The sequence below is a fragment of the Melampsora larici-populina genome (genome assembly GCF_000204055.1).
Source record: "Melampsora larici-populina 98AG31 unplaced genomic scaffold MELLAscaffold_7, whole genome shotgun sequence".
NCBI classification, from domain to species: Eukaryota; Fungi; Basidiomycota; class Pucciniomycetes; order Pucciniales; family Melampsoraceae; genus Melampsora; species Melampsora laricis-populina.
Window position 1 is genome coordinate 762,260 of NW_006768771.1, and position 23,177 is coordinate 785,436.

Below are 23,177 nucleotides of genomic sequence, written 5' to 3' on the forward strand. Positions count from 1 at the left end.
TAATACAAATTCACCAACCTTGATAATTCCTTTTTCCATATTACATCCTATGTCATAGAGGATTCCAAACCTCGGCACTTCTTGTTCGGGATGGACTGTACTTTGAAGTATCCAGTCGAGCATTGCAAGGGGGTAATAGCCTCTAGCAAACAAATAAACAGATGGAGTTCATCAGGTAGCTATATCACAAAGTAATTAAAAATTGAAACTAACCGTTCTCCTGATTGAACGATATTGATGAATTTGAGGAGATGGTCGTGACGACACGCCATACCCATCAAACCTGTTTCATCACAGCCACGCCAGGTTTGACGGCCTCGCGAATCATTAGCTGCGGTGTGCTGGGCGCTGCATGGGTTTTGGATGCATCGTGGTATACCATTAATGCTTAATTGGTACATACATGAAGGCTTGATTTTGATAAAGATAGTTCTTACCACCACTTCGTCTACGGCTTGAGAAACCTTTGTACGGTTGTTGGCAGGTTCCATCTTCTTTTTCCAACTCCTGACTTGTTCGGGAGGTAAGAAAAGTGAAGGAAGAACACCCGAATCGCCACGCCATGCTGCACTTGCAGCCAGGTGCCTCCGCTGTTGAAAGTTTGCATCAAGACAGACAATGTGGTCGGGCTCGTCTTCTCTCTTCCCTGCAACCTTTGGACCAAAAAAGCTGGGACAGTTTCCAGCTAGGACTTCTAAAGGTGTCAATTGTAGTGCTGATGTGGCCAATTCGTCTTCCATGCGTAACATTTCTCTGTACGCATCAACTGCTGCAGTGAAGCATTTTCGCAAGTCTCGCGTCTGTAATGGGAGTATGGGACTGTAAATCACATTCAAACCGCAAAAGAAAGATCATCAACCATATGAATAGGCGAAAGTATCACTGACATTATCAGTTCCTGGAACTACGAAGAGTGGATTTCCGGGATCGAGATATTCATCAATGGCTTCGGTAAAAGCGGCCAAACGTATTGTAGAATGTTTCCACAACGTATGATGGAAACGCAGCAATCGCAGCGAAAAGGCCGTTCGTGGATGAAGTGGCGAGCTTCCCATGTAGCCTAAACGGATCAATCGTACTAAATCTGAAGTGCAATCACAAAGCTGAACAGAGAGCTTTATTCGGGCTGTGCACATGATTTTGTGAGTACAGTGTATGTGATGTAGAGCACAAGATATGATGACTCTTACACACAAGATCGATCACATCGACTTTGACCGTTCTCTTCTGCCAATCGCGACACTTGCAAGGCGTGTTCAGGTCTTGATTCCATAATTCTCGATCACACCATTGCCGAGTTTTATTGCTACATGACATGAATGCAACAAACAATTTTGGTAGAACCACTCGCCAGTTCGCTTCCGCTCTAAGGGTTCTCTCTTGATAAGTAACAGAGCGATAGTAGGCCTGAAGATTGATTGGCATGGTGATTGCTTCATCATTGCTTGAAATGACTGGATCGTGACCATCGGCCCTGGCAAAGAATGCGTACCCGTCGTCCTGATGATCAGTGTCATTTTCCGGGTTTGAAGCTGGTTGTGGTGGCTCTTGTTGGTTTGAGAGAGGATTGCTCAATGCTTTGAGAGCTTCCTGTGATGCTTCAGCCTCCTTTGCATTAAGTATTTCTAGTCGTTGGCTTGCAATTCCGGATCCCAACTTCGGCTTTTTTTTTCTCTTAGGTTGGCTGGTGACGTTGACTCCTGGTAAGGGCATCTTAGAGTGGTAAAAAAAGGGATACGAGCCTATGTAAATAAAAGATCGAGTATCAAGGGGTAGACTGATCGAATCAGTCCTAATTTCAAGAGATGAAATCAAGTCTCCGACTTTGGATCACAGACCCTTTCCCAAAAGGGAATCTCATGTGAATGATGTCACGGTAATCTGCACTGCAATTCCTTTTGAAGATTTATCCACAGCAGATGACATGAATCCCAATTGTCTTTGAAGATTTATCCACAGCAGATGAAAGCAACTCCCATTTGTCACTCCTTGATAGACATACTGGAAGATGTTCAATAATATTGGATTTATGTGGGAAAGTGTATCCATGATAAGATGTAAATAACTATATTTCAATAAGGATTAAATGTTCAACAAATAAAAGTCATTAGGTTATGATAGTGGTTGCAACCTAAGCAATTTGATCTGATTGGCCAGTGTAATGAGTATTGGAAGTGTTTAGTTGGGTGAGATGAATTCAAAACATATCAACATGATTTGAGCAAGAAGAACATAAATTATTGTAAAGATGAAGCTATTTTTTTGGAAAGGATGAAGTACAAAAAAATACCTCGAGTTATATGAACAAGTCATGACAAGTGAATCTTGGAAAGGATGAAGTACAAAAAAATACCTTGAGTTATATGAACAAGTCATGACAAGTGAATCAAACATTAACCATCAGGTTCAAAAACCCAAACAACTGAATTATCTGAATGATACTGATAGCTATATTCCATACACAGAAATGACACAAAATGAAGTAAAAATGACTTGACTTATATGAACAAGTCATGATGAGCAAAACAGGATATATTTGCTACATTGTTTTTTATTTAAAAGTTTGGAGATATTCAAATGTTTGGATACTTGATTTTTGTTTTTGAAATGGAATAAAGCAAAACAATGCAATGTGTTTCATTGGCAAAAGTTGAATGAATCAAAGGATATCAACCAGGTGTATTCAGCAATCCATTAAGTTTTGTGGCATGGTACTCAACACTTTCATCAAACAATAAGTAAGGACACTGCTTTAATAAGAAAGGACACTGTTTTTTGAGTACAGCGGTAATATTCTGTTAAATGTTAATTGTGATGTCTCCTGATTGATCTGCTCTTCTGTGACCAATAAAACTAAAATACATAAGCAGGACAATGACAAACATTACCTTAAATAAACAATGGATCTAGATATCAATACAACTGTTTTGAAGAACATATAGTGACTAGTGCAGAACATATTGACATATGTATGATGAGAAGACCACTTTGAGAGATAGTCCTTCCAATATATGTTGGTAGAATTATCCTATGTCCTTCAAAAGACTCAAGTTGCATTTGTGTTTTTCTCATATTAGAAAACACAACAAGCATGATGCCCACCATGTATCTTCCTCTTCAAACTTGTGTCCAGCACCTATCTTCAATATATCATATATGTATGCTCCTTCAGATACACAAACAGCTTTGGTGTGACTCCTCATACCTTGACACAACCATTCCAGAAGTATTTTTTCCTTACTTTGTCCTTTTGGGAAAAAGGTCTTAATTATATATCTTCACCATGTTTGCTATAGTCATGTCAATTTGTTGTCTCAAGACTCATGAATTTTAACCCAGTTTGTGCTCTATGATATTTAATTGATATAATTAGTATTACCCTATCACATTTTTGTCATCTGAAGTGGTTTTCACATATTTGTTTGCTTTTCAAAATATATTTGACATCACTAAGTATTTTTCACTTGCTCTATTGTTTTTCAAAATAGTTATTCAGCAATACCAGAGCATTGATGAATTAATTCTTGTTCAAAATAGGCCTTCATATCAACATTAATACCCCCTTTGAAACTCTTCCACCCACCAAGTTAGGTAGCTCTCATCCAGAGCTCATAATGAGGTGGCTTTACATTATTGTATTTATCCTCCTTACTTCATTCTAAGTACAAAGCTTAGTTGAAAAATAAAACAATTTGGTGTACATAATTCATAGTGGCAAACTAACCTCATGTAAATCCAAGATTCCAATATCTCAAGAGGTCTAATTTTTGGTCATTCAAACATCATGAGATAGTGTCTGAGTATTCACAAGGTCTCAGCAATTTTGAGGAAGACAACTTACCAATAAAATTGTGAGATGTACTTATTCAATGAGGTTATATGACCTTATATACTTGAACTTCTATGAGATATTGAATCAAACATTCAGTGCCCGGCCGCAGCACCGGAAGGGCTATGGGTTACGCGGGGTTTTCCTGGAGATCATTGGACATGGAATATTTAAATCAAAATTAAATCAAAATTGATAAATCATCAACACCTATTGTTACTTCATCGACTTCAACTTAACTTTTTCTCACCATCTTTTCTTCATCAACTTCAACTTTGATTTTGCTCACCTAAAATGGTTGAAACTAGATCCAAACAACCCGAATCTACTCAGGCCAACCCTGCCGCCAAAAGCAAGTCCAAAACCAAAGGTTCATCCAAGAAGCGTCAACCCCAACCTCCTTCTGGACGTAAAAAACAAAAGCAACAATTAGTGGAAGATGATGCTGATGAGAGTTTCCATATCGATTCTAATGATGTCAATAATCAACCTAGGGATGAGCCCAACCTCACTTGTCGCGAAGAAGCAGAAGAAGATGAATCAGCTCCACCTGCGGTTTTTCTCTCTCGCTTTCCTGGACTCGAGCTAGGCGACTTTGAAAAGCAATTAGATGATTGGACACTGGTTTCACTTCGCCAGGCTATTTCCAAACAAGCATCAAAAAGAAGTAAAGCACCTGGCGAGATTCAATTGTTGGTTCGTATTCGTCTCGAGTATGAAAAAAGGATGCTCATGGCCGCACTCATGGGTGCAGTTCCCAAGGTGGTGATCTGGAATCTTGTGTATGTCATGGTTTCATTGATATCTTCTGATTATAATGCTCAGCTTCATTTCTTTTGGTTGATAATCTAAAAGTGGCAAAGGCTCAAAGCAGGGTCATGCAAATCCATGGATACGCTTTCTAGCATTTGGCCTTCCAGCATTAGCCGAAAAAGGTATACAATTCTTTTTATGTTTGTCATCTTTTGTTGAATATGTCACTAATTAGATCTTCTAGTCCCCGAGTCGGGTGATAGTGAAGGTTGGACTCGACGAAACAAGAAAGTTTCTGACTTATGGAAAAAACTTAGCAAAGACGAGAAGGACGTCTTTCGAGACCCTTACTTCTTTGCACTGGCCAAATTACCCAACCTTTCTACTCTACCAATGGACATCACCAAGCCGGCCGAAGACGGAGGAGATACAAGCCTTCAGCACCTCAATGAATCGATGCCTGCTCCAACTGTTCACAAATTGACAGATGAACAAAAAACAAAGTATATGCCGTTGTTTGAAAAGCTGGTCGATGTCGAGAAGCTGCACCTGTGTCACGGAAAGCCCAGTCCCTCAACTCCAGTCGCTACTATTCAACAAAAGTCTTTAGTAGAGCTACGAAAAGCCCATCACACTGTAAGAAGCATTTGTTTCCATCTGGATTTCTTGCCTATATCTATTGTCACATTGACTACATATACTTGATGCTTACGTTGTTTATATAGTTTGCTGTCACTGCAAACATTATTCGGCTTCCCCAAGTGGGCAGGAAAAAATGATTGGGAGTATGATTTGTCATAAAATGATCTATCACTCCACACCTAAGCCAGAACACACACACTACATATGTGCAACAGGCTCAGTGAATAGGTGGTTATCATGTACATACAGTTCTGCTCAGTTATCTGCTCATCAGCGTAAGCTATTCATATGTAATACATGCTGTAACTTTTTTCAGATTGACTACATACACCCACCCAGTGTTTTGGTGTGATCTCATCAACTCAACTGCATGTAACACCCTTTCTGTTACTATGAAACAGCTTCAGTAATATTGCCTGAGCAGCTACAGAATTCTATGTAGTGAATTTTTGCAACAATTTTTTCAAGGTCAAAAAAGTTTCATGTGGTATAACATGTGATTTATTCATTCTGATGGGCAAAAAACTGAGCAGACCTGTATGTACATGATAGATAACTATCTATTTAGCTTGCTGCACATATGTAGTGTGGGTGTTATGTCTCAGGTGTGCAGTATTGGATCCTTTTATGACAAACTGTACTATTAATCATTTCCCTCTTCCAACTTGGGGAAGTTGAATGATGTTCACAGTGCTGTTGTGTGTCAGCGGTACCAGGTCACTTACTATTTGGCTGGAGTTAGCTGTGGAAGCACTGAAGGCTGGACACAGGTATTTTCAAACAACCTGTCATTTGCTAAATGGGCATCGGACAACATCAAAGTTCCGCAGACTTTGGCTTCATACATACATGGTCAGTCCGCTGCAAAAGTAGTCGAAGCAAGCAAGCCCCCTCAGCAACCTAGCGATGCACGCAGAACGCAGCTTGGTAAGGAACTCAACAGTTTAGTTGGTCAGTCATCACTTAGACTTCATTAAGGACCAATAGTAATGTTGACAATCATTTCGTGATAGATGCTGTATATAAAGGGCACAAGTTTCCAAAGGTTCCAGACCCTGTAGAGGATATCAAGGATAAGGGATGGCCAATTCGGATCGTACAAAAGCCAGGAAGTTTGTTATCGGAAGATGAACTCAAGATTGGACATCGTTCGGCAAGGGATGCGATAGTGAAGAACTGGCTGAAGGATATTGCAAATGGACTCTATATCATTGAAGCTATACCAGAAAGCGAGAGACCAAACACAAATCAAGCACAAAGACGTCCTCAAAAGTCAAAAACGAAAGGTTCGTCCAAACAAACCCGTCCGCGGGCCAACTCTGGTCCTCTGTCCTCTGTAGTCGAAGATGGAACAAGTACGTGATTTTCACCCTTCGGCTTCAAAATCTCACTCAAGTGTTAACCAATCGTTCAATAGGAAACCGGAATCAACGCATCAACTCCGAAAACAATGAAGATGACATTACTCAGAACACTCAATCTATTCAAAACACTAACCACTCACAGCAATCTCAGCTTGAGAATCAGGACAGCACTCGATCAAATAATACCACGAGTAACTCTGGACAGAACAAGTCACATTGCAATGAACATAATTCAGATCACGCTCAAAACCCAGGACAAATGAAACGTTGGCTTCAAGCTTTGGCTTTGGGTGATTCAGACAATGAAGATGAGTCTTTGGGTAAAGACGATCATGTGCAGAAGAAAAAGAGGTCAAACAAATCTGATGAAGAACTTGATGACGACTCTGACTTGTTTCCAGAGTTAGATGTGTAACTGTAGATGGGTAAATTCAATTAGGCATATGATCACTTCTCTATATCTTCGCCTAGATATAATACCTTTCGTTCATCTTCCATCTTCCTACATATGCTGTCGCAGGTGCTTGTAACTTTTTTCTAATGGCTCTCAAATGATGTTTGCCTTGTCTATAACTCCATTGATTAACGTATCAAGTTTGATTAATTGTTTATCTTAAATATTTCATCTTATAATATTGTTTTCCGTAAAAACCAACCCTTTTATTGACCCCTTCAATCAAATCACAAAAGACCATCTTATATGTATTTACAGAGATTGAAATTTCAGATGAATCGTTTTGGCTTTTTTTCAAACAATTGGCAGTACGGTCTCATATGATATGTACGAAGAGCATGAAGGGATTGTTTTTCCCGATCTTTCAAGGTATCAACCTTACCAGTCAATTTGAGGTAAAGTCTATTGTTGTTCAAAAACAAGTAGCTGAGATTGAGTGATTAATCTCATTAGCAAAAGCTTTAATTGCGTTTGGAGAGCAAAGTTGTCCTACATTCTATGTACATTTATCACAAGCTGAAGTTTGACAGGAAACTTTTGTTGGTTGTGTTGGATCGGTCTTCTGGCTAATGATGTTATAGCGAGAGGTGATGAATGCCGAGTGATCCTTTGTTTGGTGTGTTCGTGGAATGGTTGTGTTTGGACTTGTAGAAGTTTGGGCTCGAAGGAGTCTTCAGAGCGCTCTGAGGAGTCTTCAGCGCGCTCTGAGTAGTCTTCAGCGCGCTCTGAGTTGTCTTCAGAGCGCTCTGGGGGGGTCCTCAGAGCTCTCTGGTGACTTGGAAAAAAAAGTCAGTACTGGAGGCGGGCCGGGCAGGCTGTCGGTGGGCGGTGTTTCTATACGCAGTGAGCGGCGGCCCCACGCAGGTCAGTGGGGGGGCGCCTGCGTGGCGCAAAATATGCGCCCATCGGCGGCCGACTAGGCAGCGATGATCCGAGCGCCAGGCGCTGAAAATGTTGCCGGCGGGCGGCCTGCAAGGTTGCACGACTGCCGTGGGGCAGTCAATGATTGTCAGTCCTGGAGCTGGATAGAGCCCAGGCAGGCAGGCAGGCAGGCAGGTGCGCGAACATCAATGGAATCAAAAATACAAGTTATGACACACACAGAAAGCCTTGTTTTTCAGGGTTACATTTCGCAGGAGGATGAATAAGATCAGAAAACAAAACATTTTGTAACTACAGGCTAAATCGAACGTTGAACAGAGTATCAAGATAAAACATTTTGTAACTACAGGGTCAATCCAACGTTAACAAACTCAAGATAGACTGGGGAGACTTCGAGATGTGTCGTGTGTTTCATTGAACAACAGCTGGTTGGGGCTCCATGGTGTTCATCTCCACCTCGATTTCCTCATCGCTGGGCAAAGCAAAAGTAACATTCGCAGGAATGTTGATGAAGCAAATGTTCGATTTGAACATTGCACAATCTTGGTCGTAGACAAGTTTATAGAATCTGATTGATTGAAACAAAAACAAAAAGTCAGACAATCAAACTCACAAACCGTTACGAAGAGTAACCATGAGACTTACGCCGTAGTGTACAGTGGCCCACGTTCATGCAACCTACGGAGGTGTAGGTCAACACGAGCCCAAATATTGCCACCACCGCGCACAACTCGCATGGCTTCGCGACGCTGATAACCAAACAATATCAGCGTGAGATTAGTATCTGTACCACTGATACTATGAATAGATGAATACAAGAGAAAAGGGCAACTCACAAGATATGCAACACGAAGACGTTGAGCCCAAGGGGTTTTCTCCCACAGAGGGTCTACGTCCAGTTTGTCTGGGTTCGTATTAAATTGATTGGCAATCTATAAAGGTAATACACACTCAATCTTTGACAAGGGTATGTAGAGGAAGAGAGGTGGGTTTACACGATGGACAAGCTTTTTGATGTTAGGGACAGGTGCCGTAATGGGACTCGGGTCGCGTGGGTTCCGAATATTGGTCAAAACCTGCGTCAAGAGTATAGGGTAAGCTATAAGAAAAGAAAAATAGAAGCAGAAAAGAATTGAGAAGACAACTAAAGAACGGACCAAAAGATGCATTTTCTCTCGCGCATGATTTCCAGCATCCTTGACCAATTTATTGTAATTCTTACCAGCGGGGACATCTTGGAAACCGTTAATGGTAGGGGGGAGGTGCTGAACCACCCATTGGCCACCGATGGCCAGAACTTTTTGCTGTGCAACAGGCCAATTCATGACGTAAGACATAAAATTCAATGGGTCTTGAATCATCACAACACACACCTTGATACTGTTAAAAAGCGATCTTTGTAACACATTACCATCTGCCTGGATGGCAGTATAAGCCTCGAGGCCAGCTTCTGTCACCAGTGCATATGCCACCTGATAAACTCGCTCCTATGATGTGCAAAAAAGGGTTGAGAGAACAAAATGTTACAATACATCAAAGCCAATCAAATCATACGGTAGAGTCACAGCCACATCAGAGACGGGAAAGGGGAGTATATGAACAATCACTGACCTTCAAAGCGGTCGAAACTGTCCAAGGGGCAGGCGCTGCGGGTGCAGTGGCCACTAGGTTGGACCCAGGCGCCGCAGAGGTCCCTGCCGACTGGGTGGCAGCAGTCAACTGAGCCACCGTGGCAGCAAGATGATCGACCTTGTTGGACAAGGACAATACTTGTTGGCCGGAGGATAAGGAGGCCACCGTGTCTATGACCTCGTCCATCTTGTTTGACAAGTCATCGATCTTGTTGGACAAGAGCGAGGTGGCCTGCACCACTTGATCGATCCGGGTGGACATGATCTCGACTTGGGAGACCTTGGTCAACAAGTTCCCAATCTCTTGCAAAATCTTTTCAAGGATCGGGTTCGTCTGGAAGAATTCGAGCAAGTGTCAGTGTACAAATTGGGTCCCCAATGATTCTGCTTCGACTCACCTCAGTACGCGCCGCTTCACGTCGAAACAAAACAGAACTGCCTCCTCCCATGGTATCAGTGAATACATCAGGTGAGCTATCACCACCTATTCCAAGAAGCAAAGAATGTCAGCTATGAAGACAACAATTCGAGATAGAAGTGCATATCTCACCTTGCTCGCCCCGCGCGTTGTGATGATTGTTAAGGCCTCGCAAAGACGATGACCCTTCGGTTTGGTGCAGCAAGTTGTCTAGGGAGGAAGTGGTCAATGGTGAACAAAGGTTTCCAAACGAAAAGATGAATTGTTCTCACTCAGTGATGGAGTCGATTGATCATAAGGGTGGAAACGAGTGTTTTGAGAAGACATTTTTAGACTGATTTTGAGCAAGTGCAACGAGCAAGCGAAAAGTCTTTTGTTGAAAGAAAGTGTGAGTGTGAGCAAATGTTTGAAAATGGCGATAAAAAACGGTTGAAGGAACGAGAGGCCGACAACGTCTCGGCGAGGGTGCCTTTTGAGTCTGTCATGTTGAACCCAGGGGCTTGACTCAGGGGCTCCATGCAGCGCGTAAACGCGAGGCTTCTCGCGACTCACCAGGGGTACGAGACTCTGACCAATTAGAGCTCGTCATTCAAATCCAAGCGCGTTCAGTGCGGAACGCATGGAAAGAACCTGCTCCGTTTCACGTGTCGCGCACCAAAAAGCTTCCAGCGAGTCTTTTGAAGACTTCAAAGGGTTGATGACATGGAAAGGCAGGGACTTCCCTTTCATTGCTGCGCATCACATCAGAGAACAGGGAACGAAACATCATTCCAATTGATCCACCTCCTCGAATTCATCCAAAGACTCCAATTCATCAAACTCCGCCGAACTTTCCGAACGGTCACTCTCCTCTCTGCCCTCTTGCCCTTTTTCCTTCCCTTTTCCCCGTGCTTTCCCTTTGCCCTTGCCTTTGTCTCTACCTTTTGCCTTAACGTTACCTTGAGCAGTTGTTTTTCTTTTTCGTGTTTGGACGGGAACGGCGTTCCATACCTTCAAACCTTTGTCAACGGTTTGTGTCCATTCGTTTGGGGTGATTTGGCGAGTAGTCATGCACGCAACAGAACGGTGAACTTCGGCGTAATATTGACTGGCACTGTTCAGGATGAAAGTGTTGGTGGGCTCGTGTGCGACATCACCTATCTTGATGGTGGTTTCCTTCCGCTCGACCCGCTGGGTTTGCCCAAGGGAAACTCGGCAAGATGCCCCATGACAATCATGTTGAACGTTTAGGATGCAATGGATGTCCTGGTGACCAAGAGCAATAAATCACTTAAGAGAACGAGGTATTCTGAGTTGTGGAAGGTAACTTCACTGCCAGCATAGATGCCTCGGGTTGCGGAATCCGAGGCATCATCGGAGGTAAAACCTCAGACAAGGTCTGTCCAAGGTTTTTGTCCGAGGTAATCTTCTGCACTGGGAATTGCCTCGGATCAAAACCTCAGACAGTTTCTGTCGGAGGTTGGTGATCCGATAATACCTCGGATTGAAAAATCCGAGGTAAATATGTTGGCGGTGCTTACAGACACTTTGACCCATCGCGACTCATCCAAAAGAATTATTTCCTGCATGCCGTAATAAGGGTTGACCTCACCTCGGCGCGTGGACTGAAGAAATACCATTGCTCTTGCCGCACGTTCGCCATCGGTGTGCCAGATTGCAGAAACTCGAGCAAGTTCACACTGATTGGTAACCTAGTTCGGGCAGAGCAGAGATTTCAGTGGAATAAATGATTAGAAGAAACGTGAATACTGACCTTCACAAAGTCATTCACTTCGACCTTCTGTCCATTTAGCAAGGTCACGCTGAGTATTTCCTGCCATGATCCATCAGGATCGTGGGTCAACAAGAATCGAGGTGTATCTGACTGCTCTTGCACCCGCGCTAAGATACGCACAAGTCAATTGAAAGCATTTGTAACAAAAGAATTGTCAAAACTTACTTCCAGCTAGAAACACGCGCGCTCGGTTGCTTTGGGGGTCGAGTCCCATGGCTTGAGACAATTCCGGCATTGTTTGCAAAAGATTTTGGACCCTTGGTCCAGCAGTACAGCGACCTTCAAATTCTTTGTTGACGAAAGATGTTCCGGAAACAAGCATGCGTATCATTTGATAACTGTTGAAACTTTCAGCTATATCTCGTCCAGGACTTAGACGGTTAGAATGAACGGAAGCGGCTCGTAATACCCCGTTAAAAGATTCGAATTTCTGTGTCATGTATAAGGGTGCCGGACCTAATGATTTGATGGAATCTTTCAAGTGGGTCAGCATATGAAATTTGGGTTTATTTACCCATTGAGCGGAATCCTTGACAATTTCGTTGAGGAACATTTGGATTGCACAGTCCAAATCCCGCATGTAATCTCGAGCGCAAGTGATTTCATTTTGGAAAATGTAAGAACTTAGCAAGCACAACAACGTCCAGAGGTGGCGTCTCCCGGTTGGAATCAAATCAAACATGACGAAAGGAATTGACTGGAGAATTGTTTGGAAATCTTTGCCTACTAAGCTGGAATAGTATTGTATCAACGTGTTGGGCTGAATCGGGGGGATGTTCAAACCCTTTGTATTGAAAGCACGCCAGCGCCCTGTTAAGTCGAGGTGGAGCTTGCTTCCAACCTTCACAAGTCCGAGGGACTTCATGGTATCGTGGAACAAGTACTTGGCGATCCCAAGGAGAACAACATGCAACGTCTCCACCGGGGTATCAGAATGACCATCAAATCCTAAAAACAGAGCCCATAATCAGCGTGTGTAAGATTTATTCAAACCAACCAAACGATACCTTTTAGTCGCAACATGGGGTTGAACAAGTGGTCACCCATTTGGTCATTCAATTGCTCAGTAAAGCGCTCAACATCGGGTTGGCTGAGACTATCGTAGGCAGTGTTGATTTTCTTCTTAAAATAATCCATTACAGAGTCTCGAAGTCCATATGTTCGTTCCTTTTCGTCGACTGCCGCTCGAGTGTTGGGCAACTGAGCAAGTGCCCAGATTTCGTGAGTCCTCGCTCGTGTTGTGTCCCAAACACGTTTGGGCGCCGGAGACTAATGGGAATTAACTGTCAGCTTGCGGGAATAATTCCCAGCTCTTTATTCTTCTTACATACCTGCTCGCCGGTGGCATTAATGCCGATGAAAGCCGCGACATAGCGTTCAGTCTTCTTTTCAACCATCCGATTTACTTGTAAATCACAAATGCGGCAAGGAGTCAATGTGTTAGCTGGGTTTGTCGTATTGGTGATTTCCGCATGCATAGGGCCATCGCCCAGGTGGCATAAGACCACCACCATCGCGAGAACTTCATTACCTGTGGTGTGATCGTAAGCAAAGAAGCCATTTGTGCTGCTGTCACTGAGAACGTTGAAAAATGTCAACTTTCTTTGTACTAAATCGACAAAAAGGCACGAGAGACATACTTAACGTCATCCACGACCTCGTCCAACAATTCCAGCGCCGACGCGACGTTCGAAGTCGCCAAGAAGTGTATATTGTACTCTTGATTGGTCATTTTAGGCGGTAAACCGGATAACGTAAAAAAGACGCTCATGTGCTTGTTCCATTTCTTGGAAACATTGCCGGAGGTGTCATCAGAGTATAACATGATCGGGATATGCTTGATGATACGACCTTGAGCTCGTGCGCGCCAAGGGTTTTCCATAGGCAAAAGGCAAAATCCGCCAGTTGTTATTTCTTCTGGATGGACCCATTTCAAAGGAGGTGTCAGTTGTAATGCAAATGATATTTGGAATCAAATTGGAGAGGCACTTACGATGAATACATGGGCCACAAGCGTCTTTGAGGCAAAATCGTACATCTTCATCTTCATCTAACCAGACCGTGTCACACGTTCTCCAAAATTCAGTCAGAGGGACCGTTAAGAAAACATTGGAATCAAAGGGCGGCTCTTCTGGTATAATGATTTGGAGCACATTTGCATTGTCTCGGTTCGGGATCACGGTGGCTGGAAAGCATTTGGACTTGACTATTCCCCCTTGTTGATAAAAAAACGCTGGAACAACGAGTTGATGTGAGAATAATTGTACCGGCTCGTATATATAATAATGCTGGTGGTTGAAGAGTACCATTTGTACTCGAAGGTCCATCGAGAATCCCTCACGCCACTTTTGACTCTGGGACAGCCGGTTGATTGAGTCGTTTGTGTCGGCAGGTAATTTGGGTAGAACAACAAGATTGGGGCTAATCAACGGATTGGCCAGCTCCTATGGACAAATGGACAGTCAGGCCAAGACGACGAGGAAAGAGAAAATGAGGGGAAGGGGAGACGTTACTCAACCACTTACGTTTGTAATGATTGTCTGAACCTTCAAGCCAAACAGAGGCGTGCCTGAAGGGCTAGTGCGCTCTGAGACACACAGTCCTAGTTGTTTCTTAAGTCGTTTGGTCAAAGCACGCAAAGCCCCCCATTCGGGAAGACGAACATCGCAAATGAGCAAAATCGACCGGATCCGATGGTATTGGCTACGTGAGATGATATTACGTGTCGATCCAATAATCAATAATGCCACGACATGCTGAAAAGAAACTAATGTGTCAGTCACAATGAAGCGCATAATTGTTTTTGGACAAACTCACCTCCTTCCTCTTGAAGGGGTACCAATCATTCGACTCCTGAATCTGAGAAGAGCGTAAGTCTGCCTCCAGTGCGGCCTCATCCAAAAGTTTGTCTTCTTCCGCGTCGTCCCACACGTTTAGGTCCATCGCCTTGATGGCTTCGGCAAGCTGGTTTGAATCAATCTCGAGGTCTGACTCTTCTGAGTTGCTGGCTTGGTGTTTCTCCGCTTCGAGAATTTCGAGAGCTCGGATCAAGGACAGAGGGGAAGGCGGCCGTTCCGAGGCATCTGATCGAGGAGCGGCGTTGTCTAGTTCGATGAAGGTATGAGGCGGTGGTTGGTTGTGCGGTGTGTTGACATTTTGGTCTTCAAGGCCAGTCAGCATGACGTTTTGCCCGGCATTCAGAACGTCAAAGCGCGCAGCTTTATCGAGGTGGCTCGCAGTTTTCATATGTGACGAGTATGATGCCATCGGACGCTTGCCACAAACCAAACACGTGAAGAGTGGGGCAGATGGGTCCGACGACAGAGATTGAAAAACTATTACAAAGGAATACAATTGTCAGACGAGAGCAGATATTCAATACGGAGACGGAGGAGAGTAAGGTAAGGACAGGCAAAGGGAATCGTACAGCGATCATGTATTATGCCCGCCATTGCGAGAGCCTTGGTGGATTTGGTGTGACTTTGAGCTGGAAGGGGGTGTTGTGTGTGAGTTGATTGAGGAGTGGTGTGTTCTTGAATTTGAGATGTGCTCTCTCGACAAGATGGCCAAAGGGCCTCGCAGCGGTTACCTGCAGGCCGACATAAGACGGAGGTGTGGCGGAGGGTGGCTGCAGCCTGCAGGCAGCCCGGAAGCAGGCAACAGATCGGTGTGGGGTCGCCGATCGGTGAAACCATGCTGGTGGCGATAACCAACGCGAAGACTGGCCCGGGGCCAGCTGGGATTGAACCGCTGGCTATCGTGAGGCCAGGGTGCGACCCGGCCACTCACAGATCACTTTTTGGCACAGGATCCCCCCGTGGTGTAGAAAAAATATATAAAAAGGACTTGAAGTCAGGCTGCATTGTATATGAGTCTTGTCTGTTCAAAATATTGAGAAAATTCTTTGTTTTGATGACTTGAGAGGTAGAAAGGTTGTGCACCAGCGCACCTGAGTGCTCTGGGGCTAACCCTTGGCTTGCAGTCGATCATAAGGTACACCTTACGGTCGGCTTTGAAGTCGGCCGACACAGGTGCCACAGGTGGTATTATCGGTCAACACTCGAAAATACTTTCCGGCAGTAATTGGGAACAAATTTGCGACTACCCGAAGTCCGAGTCGTATTGCTACAGTCTCCAACCACGCAATCTTCCTTTTTGGGGCATTTGGCTGTAAACCTCGGGACTCCCACCCGTCGAGCAATTTAAATTGTCCCCACCTATTGCCTATAAGTATACCGATACCAAAGTTTGGGCTGGCATCTCCGACCCAGCCAATATTGACGGGTTCCACCTCTGGTACAAAGCGAAGAGGCTTGAAGTTATTTAAGGTTTGAAGCCACTCCCCTAGATCTTCTCTTACTTCGACCGGAAGTTCCCTTGTGGTGTGGTGGTTATACCAAGTGTTGGTCCACCAATAGAGATCCCACATATAGCAGCGCATATTAGGAAGTATGTAAGTGATATGTCCTAGTTGTCCTACTATTTTATCCGCTTCTTTCTTTGACCACTTCTTTTTCAAGTTGAGTAAATCTTCCACTTGCTTTATCCGTTCCCCAACTTCTCTTCAGGTAATCTAACAGTTTTCTCTCTCCCATTCCATATAAAGCCTAAGTATTTCTGCTCCACATTCCAATCACTAAACTTTTCCGAGTTTGACTGTACTCCTAAACTGTTACTAAGCTGAACTACATCTTGCATATTTATAGGGTCGCCTTCTTCTTTGATGAAGAGGTTATCGTCTACCCATCAAAACACAGCTTGTACGGGGAATATGGATCTAATTATATCCCGCCATGCGTCTGCCATCCAACCGAAAGTGCCGCATCCGGCTACTCCTCCAAACTCTATGCGCGTATCTGCCCACAACCGTCCTTCAAAGTCCTTAATCATCAAAAACCGCCACTGAGATTTATGTGTGGGGCCCTGTCTATACGCCTTCCTCCAATCATAGATCACCAAAAGTAAAGATTTCCCCGTATTCTCCCTAAAGAACTTTGCAACAACCCAGAAATCATCCCACGATGTCCAAAAATCATATAAGTTAAAGGTAAACCGTGTTCGGCGGCAAAACCTGATTAAACTCCCAATCCCTACTACCAATTTCCAGGTTTACGCGTTCACCACCTTTAATCTGATTTCCACGCGCCTCCCCCCAGATTTGTTCCTCACTGCCCTCATCAAATTGATTCTTCACCACTTATAAATCTTCACACTATCCTCCCACTTGCTGCAAATCAGACCACCCAATCCAAGTAGTTATCAATCAATCCATTTGAACAAATTCATCAAAACTTTCAGCAGAACAAATCTACTTCAACTTCAAACTCAAGCTCCAATGAACTTCATTTAGACTCATTCAACTTGACTAATTTTGTATCAAAACCAACTTCAAATCAAATTGAACACACTTCATAAACAACTTAAGAGATCATCCAATCTTACTAAACCATCATACAAATAGTTCACAATTCAATGATAACTACATTTACTAACTCTTGATCGGATATGGTTCAAATTTATCGGATCAAATTTTTTTGTGGAGTTTAAATGGAAAATAAGTTTATTCAGCTTAGTTCAATGAAACATCCGTGATGGTCAGTTTTAACATCGACTTACCAAGACTGGTTTTTGCTAAATGATTTTGATGATATACTTGAAAGGGCTAGAAATTTTGGAGTTGAACAACAAATCCTCACTGGAGATCGTCTTTCAGGTTCTACAGTCACGCCAGGAAAGCTTGACCGGTCGAACTTTTTTTTTTTTACATTTCACAGCAATACAGGCATATTTATAAGCATACATAGCCTTGTATCGAGATACCCCTGGATAGAATTTGGGCTGCTTACCAATTTCCCCTCATCGCCCCTCGATCCACCACTCCTTTACCTTCCTATACCTTCCATATCATCCAATACCTTCCGATACCATCGATATACCATCGATATACCACCATGCCCTCCAGAAAAACGAAGAGAGCCCTTGCGGACGAAGACGAAGCAAGAAAGAGAGATTTGTAAGTAGTCGAAATCATTTCTTTCTTTCCATGACCGTTACTGACATTTCTTTCTTTCCATGACCGTTACTGACATTTCTTTCTTTCCATGACCGTTACTGACAATTGTTCTTTGTAGTGCACGGCGCCGGTCTCGTCAGGCTGGGCGAGAAGGCCTCAGTCCTGATTCGGGCAGGACTGGGACCCCTTGTTATTTCGACAAGTGAGTTCCTTCTTTTTTTTTCTCTTTCATTGTCTTCAAGAGTCTGATCACCTTCTCTTCGGTTTTCAGACCCGGTCATCATTGGGAGGACCGTCGATACGGCAGACGCCAATACCTCAACACCGAATCGGTCCATATTGATCCCTTCGCCGAGCCAGGCTTCCAGGAGTTTCCTTGCACTTTCCATCATCCCAGTGAGTTCTTTCTTCCAATCTTGCTTCCTTCTCAGTTCAATACAAACTAACTTTACATTGCTCGGTAGATATCCACGTCAATACTGCTCCTTTACCAAGTTTGGGTCCACAAGCCATTCAAGGATCCTCTATCCCGGCCGTTGGAGAACACCGTGGCGACAATCCGAACATTATCCATCGGGATCCTATGTTCAGCAGTCAAGGCGCTGGAACTCGAGTTCCTTTAGCAGAGTCCAGTAAGTCTTTCAAGAGGTTTGAAAGACTTCTTAACTGACATTTGCCTTTTTAGGTCCACGTATCGATGTGGACCTGACTCTTTCGCCAAGTCCAGCTCCACAAACAACTCAAGAACCGGTAGCGGTTGTTCCCACCGAGGACAAGAAACCGTCTCGAGCAAAACTATCTTTCCATGTATTCATTGCTGATGCCCTCTCAGATGCCCAGAAACGGTCTGGTGTTCCTGTGACGTACTCCGACCATGTCACCAAGCCAGCATTCAATGTCCTCCTTTACATTCACGGTCGTTTGCTTTTGGAATTGAAACAGACGCTCTTTGAGGCTTGCAACAAACACAAGGCTGGATGTGGCAACATACTCAGGGACGCTGATGTCGAAGGACGAGTGACTCTCAAAGGCTATATCTGCCATGGTGATACCTTTGGTAAGCTGTTACTGCCCTTGATCGACACAGAAACCATCTTCAATAAATTCAAGGCAACGATGACTGCAAAGCCTGGAAACAAGCTTGGGTTTCGTCTCGCCATGGAAAACCCAAAGGTGCAAGCTCAAACGGAGTCAAAGGTATTCAATTTCATATTCTCATCTATCTTAATCAAAAACTAACACTACAATCTTTGATGATTGAACAGGAAATGAAATTCAATCGAGCTTTGCAACACAACATGCCCACTGCGTTGAACGATGATCAAAGAGCGGAGGTAGAGATGTCGGTAAGTTTTTTTACTATCTTTATTCCCTCTTCTACGGCTGCTTATTGTTCTTTTAAACCAGAGCATCGACGTTGATGCCAAGGTTCAGGCCCAACGAGTCATGCTAATGACCTTGTATGGAGCTGCATCGATTGGCGGAAGGGAGTGTATGGGACTTGTCAACCCCCGAGATTCCTCTCTGGCGATGCATCTATCCCATCTGGCATTTGACATCTGGGCCAAGGCAATTGTAAGTGATGTTTTTGTTTTGTTTCACAAAAGCAATACACTAATACCTTATTTGATACCTTTGAAACAGGTGAATAAGGTACCAGGAGTCACCATTAAAACACCGCCTTCTGGGCCGGAATTCAAGTGGCTCCCCATCAGCAACGCCAGATCCAGCAATCAAAACTCGACCCTCAATTCACTTGGTGCAATGCTTGCGATGAACAACAACCAAGCACCTGCACCTGCACCTCGAACCGATTCTCCGGCCCCAAGACCGCTTCCTGACTTTGAAGAATACCTCAAATTTTGCTCGATCAGCCCAGACGACCATGACACTCGCAATCTTCTCAAGAAATACAACATCGTCGATTTCGAGATGTTCTTATCTTCTGAGCTCTCCTGTGCGGTAATGGCCCAATTTGGGTTTGCCTTTGGACCACGTCTTCGACTCCATGAAAAAGCTCCAATGTATCGAGATTCCCTCAAAAAGAAAAACAATCCGACCTTCTAATTCTCTTTTTGTTCCAATCAAAAAAAATGTACTGTCTCCCCTGTCAAAGAGTAAGAGTTTTATGTTGTAGCCACAGTATACTATAGTCAAATTACTCGCTATCTATTATTGTCTGTTGAGTTTGAATTGATTTTGTGTAATAAAAAGGTGCTTTGTTGAACAAACCAATTACAACAAACCAAGTTAAATAAAGTCCCATGTGAGAGTTGATGATCATAACACCAAAGGTTACTTTTTTTCTTTTCACTCAAAACATTAAGAAGTGTCTCAAGATTTTCAAAATGCCTTCTGATCATCTCGAGATTTTTAAAATATGAGATGGATCAATCATCTCATATTTCAAAAATCTCGAGACACTTTTTAATGTTTCGACTTGATGTTTTTGAAAGGTTTTATGCTTCAATCTCTATCTTGGTTTCATCTCGCTCAATTCAACTTGTTCATGTTTTTTTGGTCAAACACATTGAATAGATTGCAATACAGAGACATTTTTTTTGGTCAGAGAAGGAATTTTACAACAGCAATATCTTAAAACACATCATCAATAGGTCTGTAACCACAAGTCTTATATAAACCAACCAAAAAAGAGCTGGTACATATATTGCTCATGACCCTCATCATACAACCCAACTTGTCAAGAGCCTCAGCAAATAGCCCATTTTGACGGAGGGTATCCTTGAATACCTTGAAAGTCCGCTCAATTGGATTGAATGATGGTGAATATGGCGGTAGGTAAACTAGAAGAACCCGTGCTTCGTTGCACAATGCCTCGATGGTCCCACGGTGATGGATCGAAACGTTATCCAAGACCAAGACTGAGTTTTGCTCTGGGTAAGGTCGCATGACAGGGAGCTTGATTAAATTCAAGATAATCAGAACTTGTTCACCCAGAGTAGAGAGGAAGAAAAAACACTTACTAGAACATGTTTTAGAAAAGCCTCGAATTCAGTTCGGTGATAGGCATTCACCTTGGCGTTGACTGCCAGCAAACCCAACTCGCAGACCACGGCTAGCATAGAGTAATGGACGCCGGCCCTGGTACGTCGTATAGCCTTTGGTCGTTCGCCCTTTTTAGACCTGACATGGTCCCTTTGCACGTCCTGCGGTCGAATACCAGTCTCATCTTTGTCAAAAAAGAATTATCATTGAATCAGTATCATAGAAATCAAAATAGAGAAGTGAAACTTTGACTAACCTAAGAATACCAAGCATTCAGGAGCCAGATGAGCAACATCACCCGAATAGACTGCTTGACGTTCGAATGACTGGTTGATGTCAACTTTCGCAGCTTTGTGAACAGTAAGAAAGAGTCTTTCTTTCAAATCGTTCGCTATGGTTTGTCGACAAGCGATGAGATCGGTGTGATCATACATCGCTTCTTGGATTTCGTCTAGGAACATGGTCGGATCGGCTTCGATAAGTTCAACCATGAACTGACGATCATTGTCGGAGTAGATAGTCTTTCGCCCGCGTTTTTCGTAGGTATTTGGGTTCCTGACAACGGCTTGAGTGTCTTTGTAAAGGGTCTTCCATCGAGTGAACGATCGAGGTGAGATCAAGGTGAGTAAGTCGTTATTGATTGAATCAACGGTTTGTCCGGCCATAAACTTGGTTAAAGCGATGACTTTGATGTGTGGCGTGTATTGAACATAAGGCATGATGTATAAATGGGACAGTGGAACGATGAAAGGTGAAATGCGGAAGGAAACAAAGCTATGTATCAATGGAGAATGAGGGAGTGGTCAACAAGCTGAGCTATGATCTGATTCGGTCAACAGCTCAGTTTGAAATTCAATAACAATACCAGGCTATGCTTATAAATCTGCCTGTATTGCTGTGAAATGTAAAAAAAAAAAGTTCGACTGGTCAAGCTTTCCTGGCATGACTGTACTACAGTTGTTGAACTTTCTTATCAACATTGTTTACCTTTTTCATTCCTTTCTCTATATTCCATTCAACATCATTGATTTGATTTGATTTAGTTTTTTAGTTTTCAAATCCAAATGAGTGGTCAAAAAGTCTGAAAAGCTCAAAAGCTGGAAATAACGTTGAAAGGAAACATCTGAAATCACACCGCAAATTTCCTTTCTACTCAACTTGGATATATGATTTGTTCAATATATCATCAAAATCATCAAAAACACTATCAAACCTATCATCAACAAAATTTCATAACTCATAACCCAATTGAATCATCTCATGGTGTGAGTAAGATTCCAATCAATCAATTTACTAATCAATTCGAACTGACCATCTCTTCACTTTGGCTTTCCTTCCGTTTGCTCTCAGTCCTTATACTAAGGTGGGAATAGTACCGACTCTCTTACTGTCATCTTTCTCAATCAATTGAGATTCCAATACTGATATCACTGTTTTTGTGATTCAAAACAGTCCGGAAGAGCTGCTCTCCATCAATCAACCTATGTCTGCACTTGCGTCGATCTCTAAGGTCTTCTGATCAAAGTGTTTCTGATGAACACCTCCCACTTCCCTCGGACCAATCATGCTTCGAATCATCAACCTGAAGAGTTGATTCAGTCTGATCAAGAATTAGAAACTTCCAAACAGAAAGTATTATCTATAGGAGAATGGGGTTCAGGTGATTATTCAACAACACCATCAAGAGGTTTCATTGCTGCGATTGATCTTGAACTTTTTTGTGTTGTTTTGAATAGATTACAATCGATTATTGCATTCTTCTAAAGAAGTTCAATGACGTCTTGCCAAGGCTACAACCTTGATTTTATTCGATCTTGGGTTCACTTCATCCCAGCAAAGTCCATATTTGGCACCACTCCTCATTCCAACCTATCTCCAGAACGATCTTCTCAAGTAAACGTAAGTCAAACTGATCATGAATAGGATTTCTTGAAAGATTCTCAATTAAGTTGACTGACTTCCTCTTTTGTGTTTCTAGGATTTCTACACTTGGAATTCGAAACTGGCACAAACGATCAGAGCACGAAAAAAAACCAATCAACTCTTACATTGATCTGCGACTTTTGTATCAAATTCGATTTTAGATCGAGTAGATTCTGTGGACTCGAATTGGTTTCTAAAACTCAGGTGATCAAGGTGAATCAATTGGATCATTTAATTGAATTATCTAGCATTTCTTCTTCAAAATCGAAATCAAAATCAACGGAATTTGATATCAATTTTGAAATCTCTGCGTTTTTGGCTTTAACTACTACTCATAAACTGATTGAAGAATTGATCAGCACTGAATGGTCAAATGGTTATCAATAATTTACGTCTCTAGCTCTTTGAAGAATCGATAATTATGTATTTAATCTGACTAGGTTTGCGGCTTCTTTAGCTTTCATTAAATTACAAATCACTGCTACTGA

The 23,177-nt window shown here is 42.9% G+C and overlaps 3 protein-coding genes across 3 annotated transcripts; 2 read left to right on the forward strand and 1 right to left on the reverse strand.

The window, feature by feature from the left end:
* Positions 1–4,123: 4,123 nt before the first annotated feature.
* MELLADRAFT_95186 (uncharacterized protein) lies at positions 4,124–5,287 on the forward strand (the record flags this gene model as incomplete). The annotated part of the gene is made up of 3 exons (XM_007406718.1): positions 4,124–4,611; positions 4,685–4,764; positions 4,827–5,287. 3 exons carry the CDS (start codon positions 4,124–4,126, stop codon positions 5,285–5,287), a joined length of 1,029 nt encoding a protein of 342 aa, XP_007406780.1.
* A 3,048-nt stretch (positions 5,288–8,335) lies between these two features.
* Positions 8,336–10,300, reverse strand: MELLADRAFT_95187 (uncharacterized protein; the record flags this gene model as incomplete). The annotated part of the gene is made up of 10 exons (XM_007406960.1): positions 8,336–8,492; positions 8,570–8,673; positions 8,761–8,856; positions 8,920–9,000; positions 9,070–9,228; positions 9,298–9,408; positions 9,536–9,889; positions 9,954–10,039; positions 10,106–10,183; positions 10,246–10,300. 10 exons carry the CDS (start codon positions 10,298–10,300, stop codon positions 8,336–8,338), a joined length of 1,281 nt encoding a protein of 426 aa, XP_007407022.1.
* Positions 10,301–21,951: 11,651 nt separating this feature from the next.
* On the forward strand, positions 21,952–23,035 carry MELLADRAFT_55225 (uncharacterized protein; the record flags this gene model as incomplete). The annotated part of the gene is made up of 5 exons (XM_007406719.1): positions 21,952–22,031; positions 22,117–22,129; positions 22,219–22,426; positions 22,503–22,665; positions 22,745–23,035. The coding sequence occupies 2 exons, from the start codon at positions 22,300–22,302 to the stop codon at positions 22,541–22,543; spliced, it is 168 nt and encodes a 55-aa protein (XP_007406781.1).
* Positions 23,036–23,177: the final 142 nt, after the last annotated feature.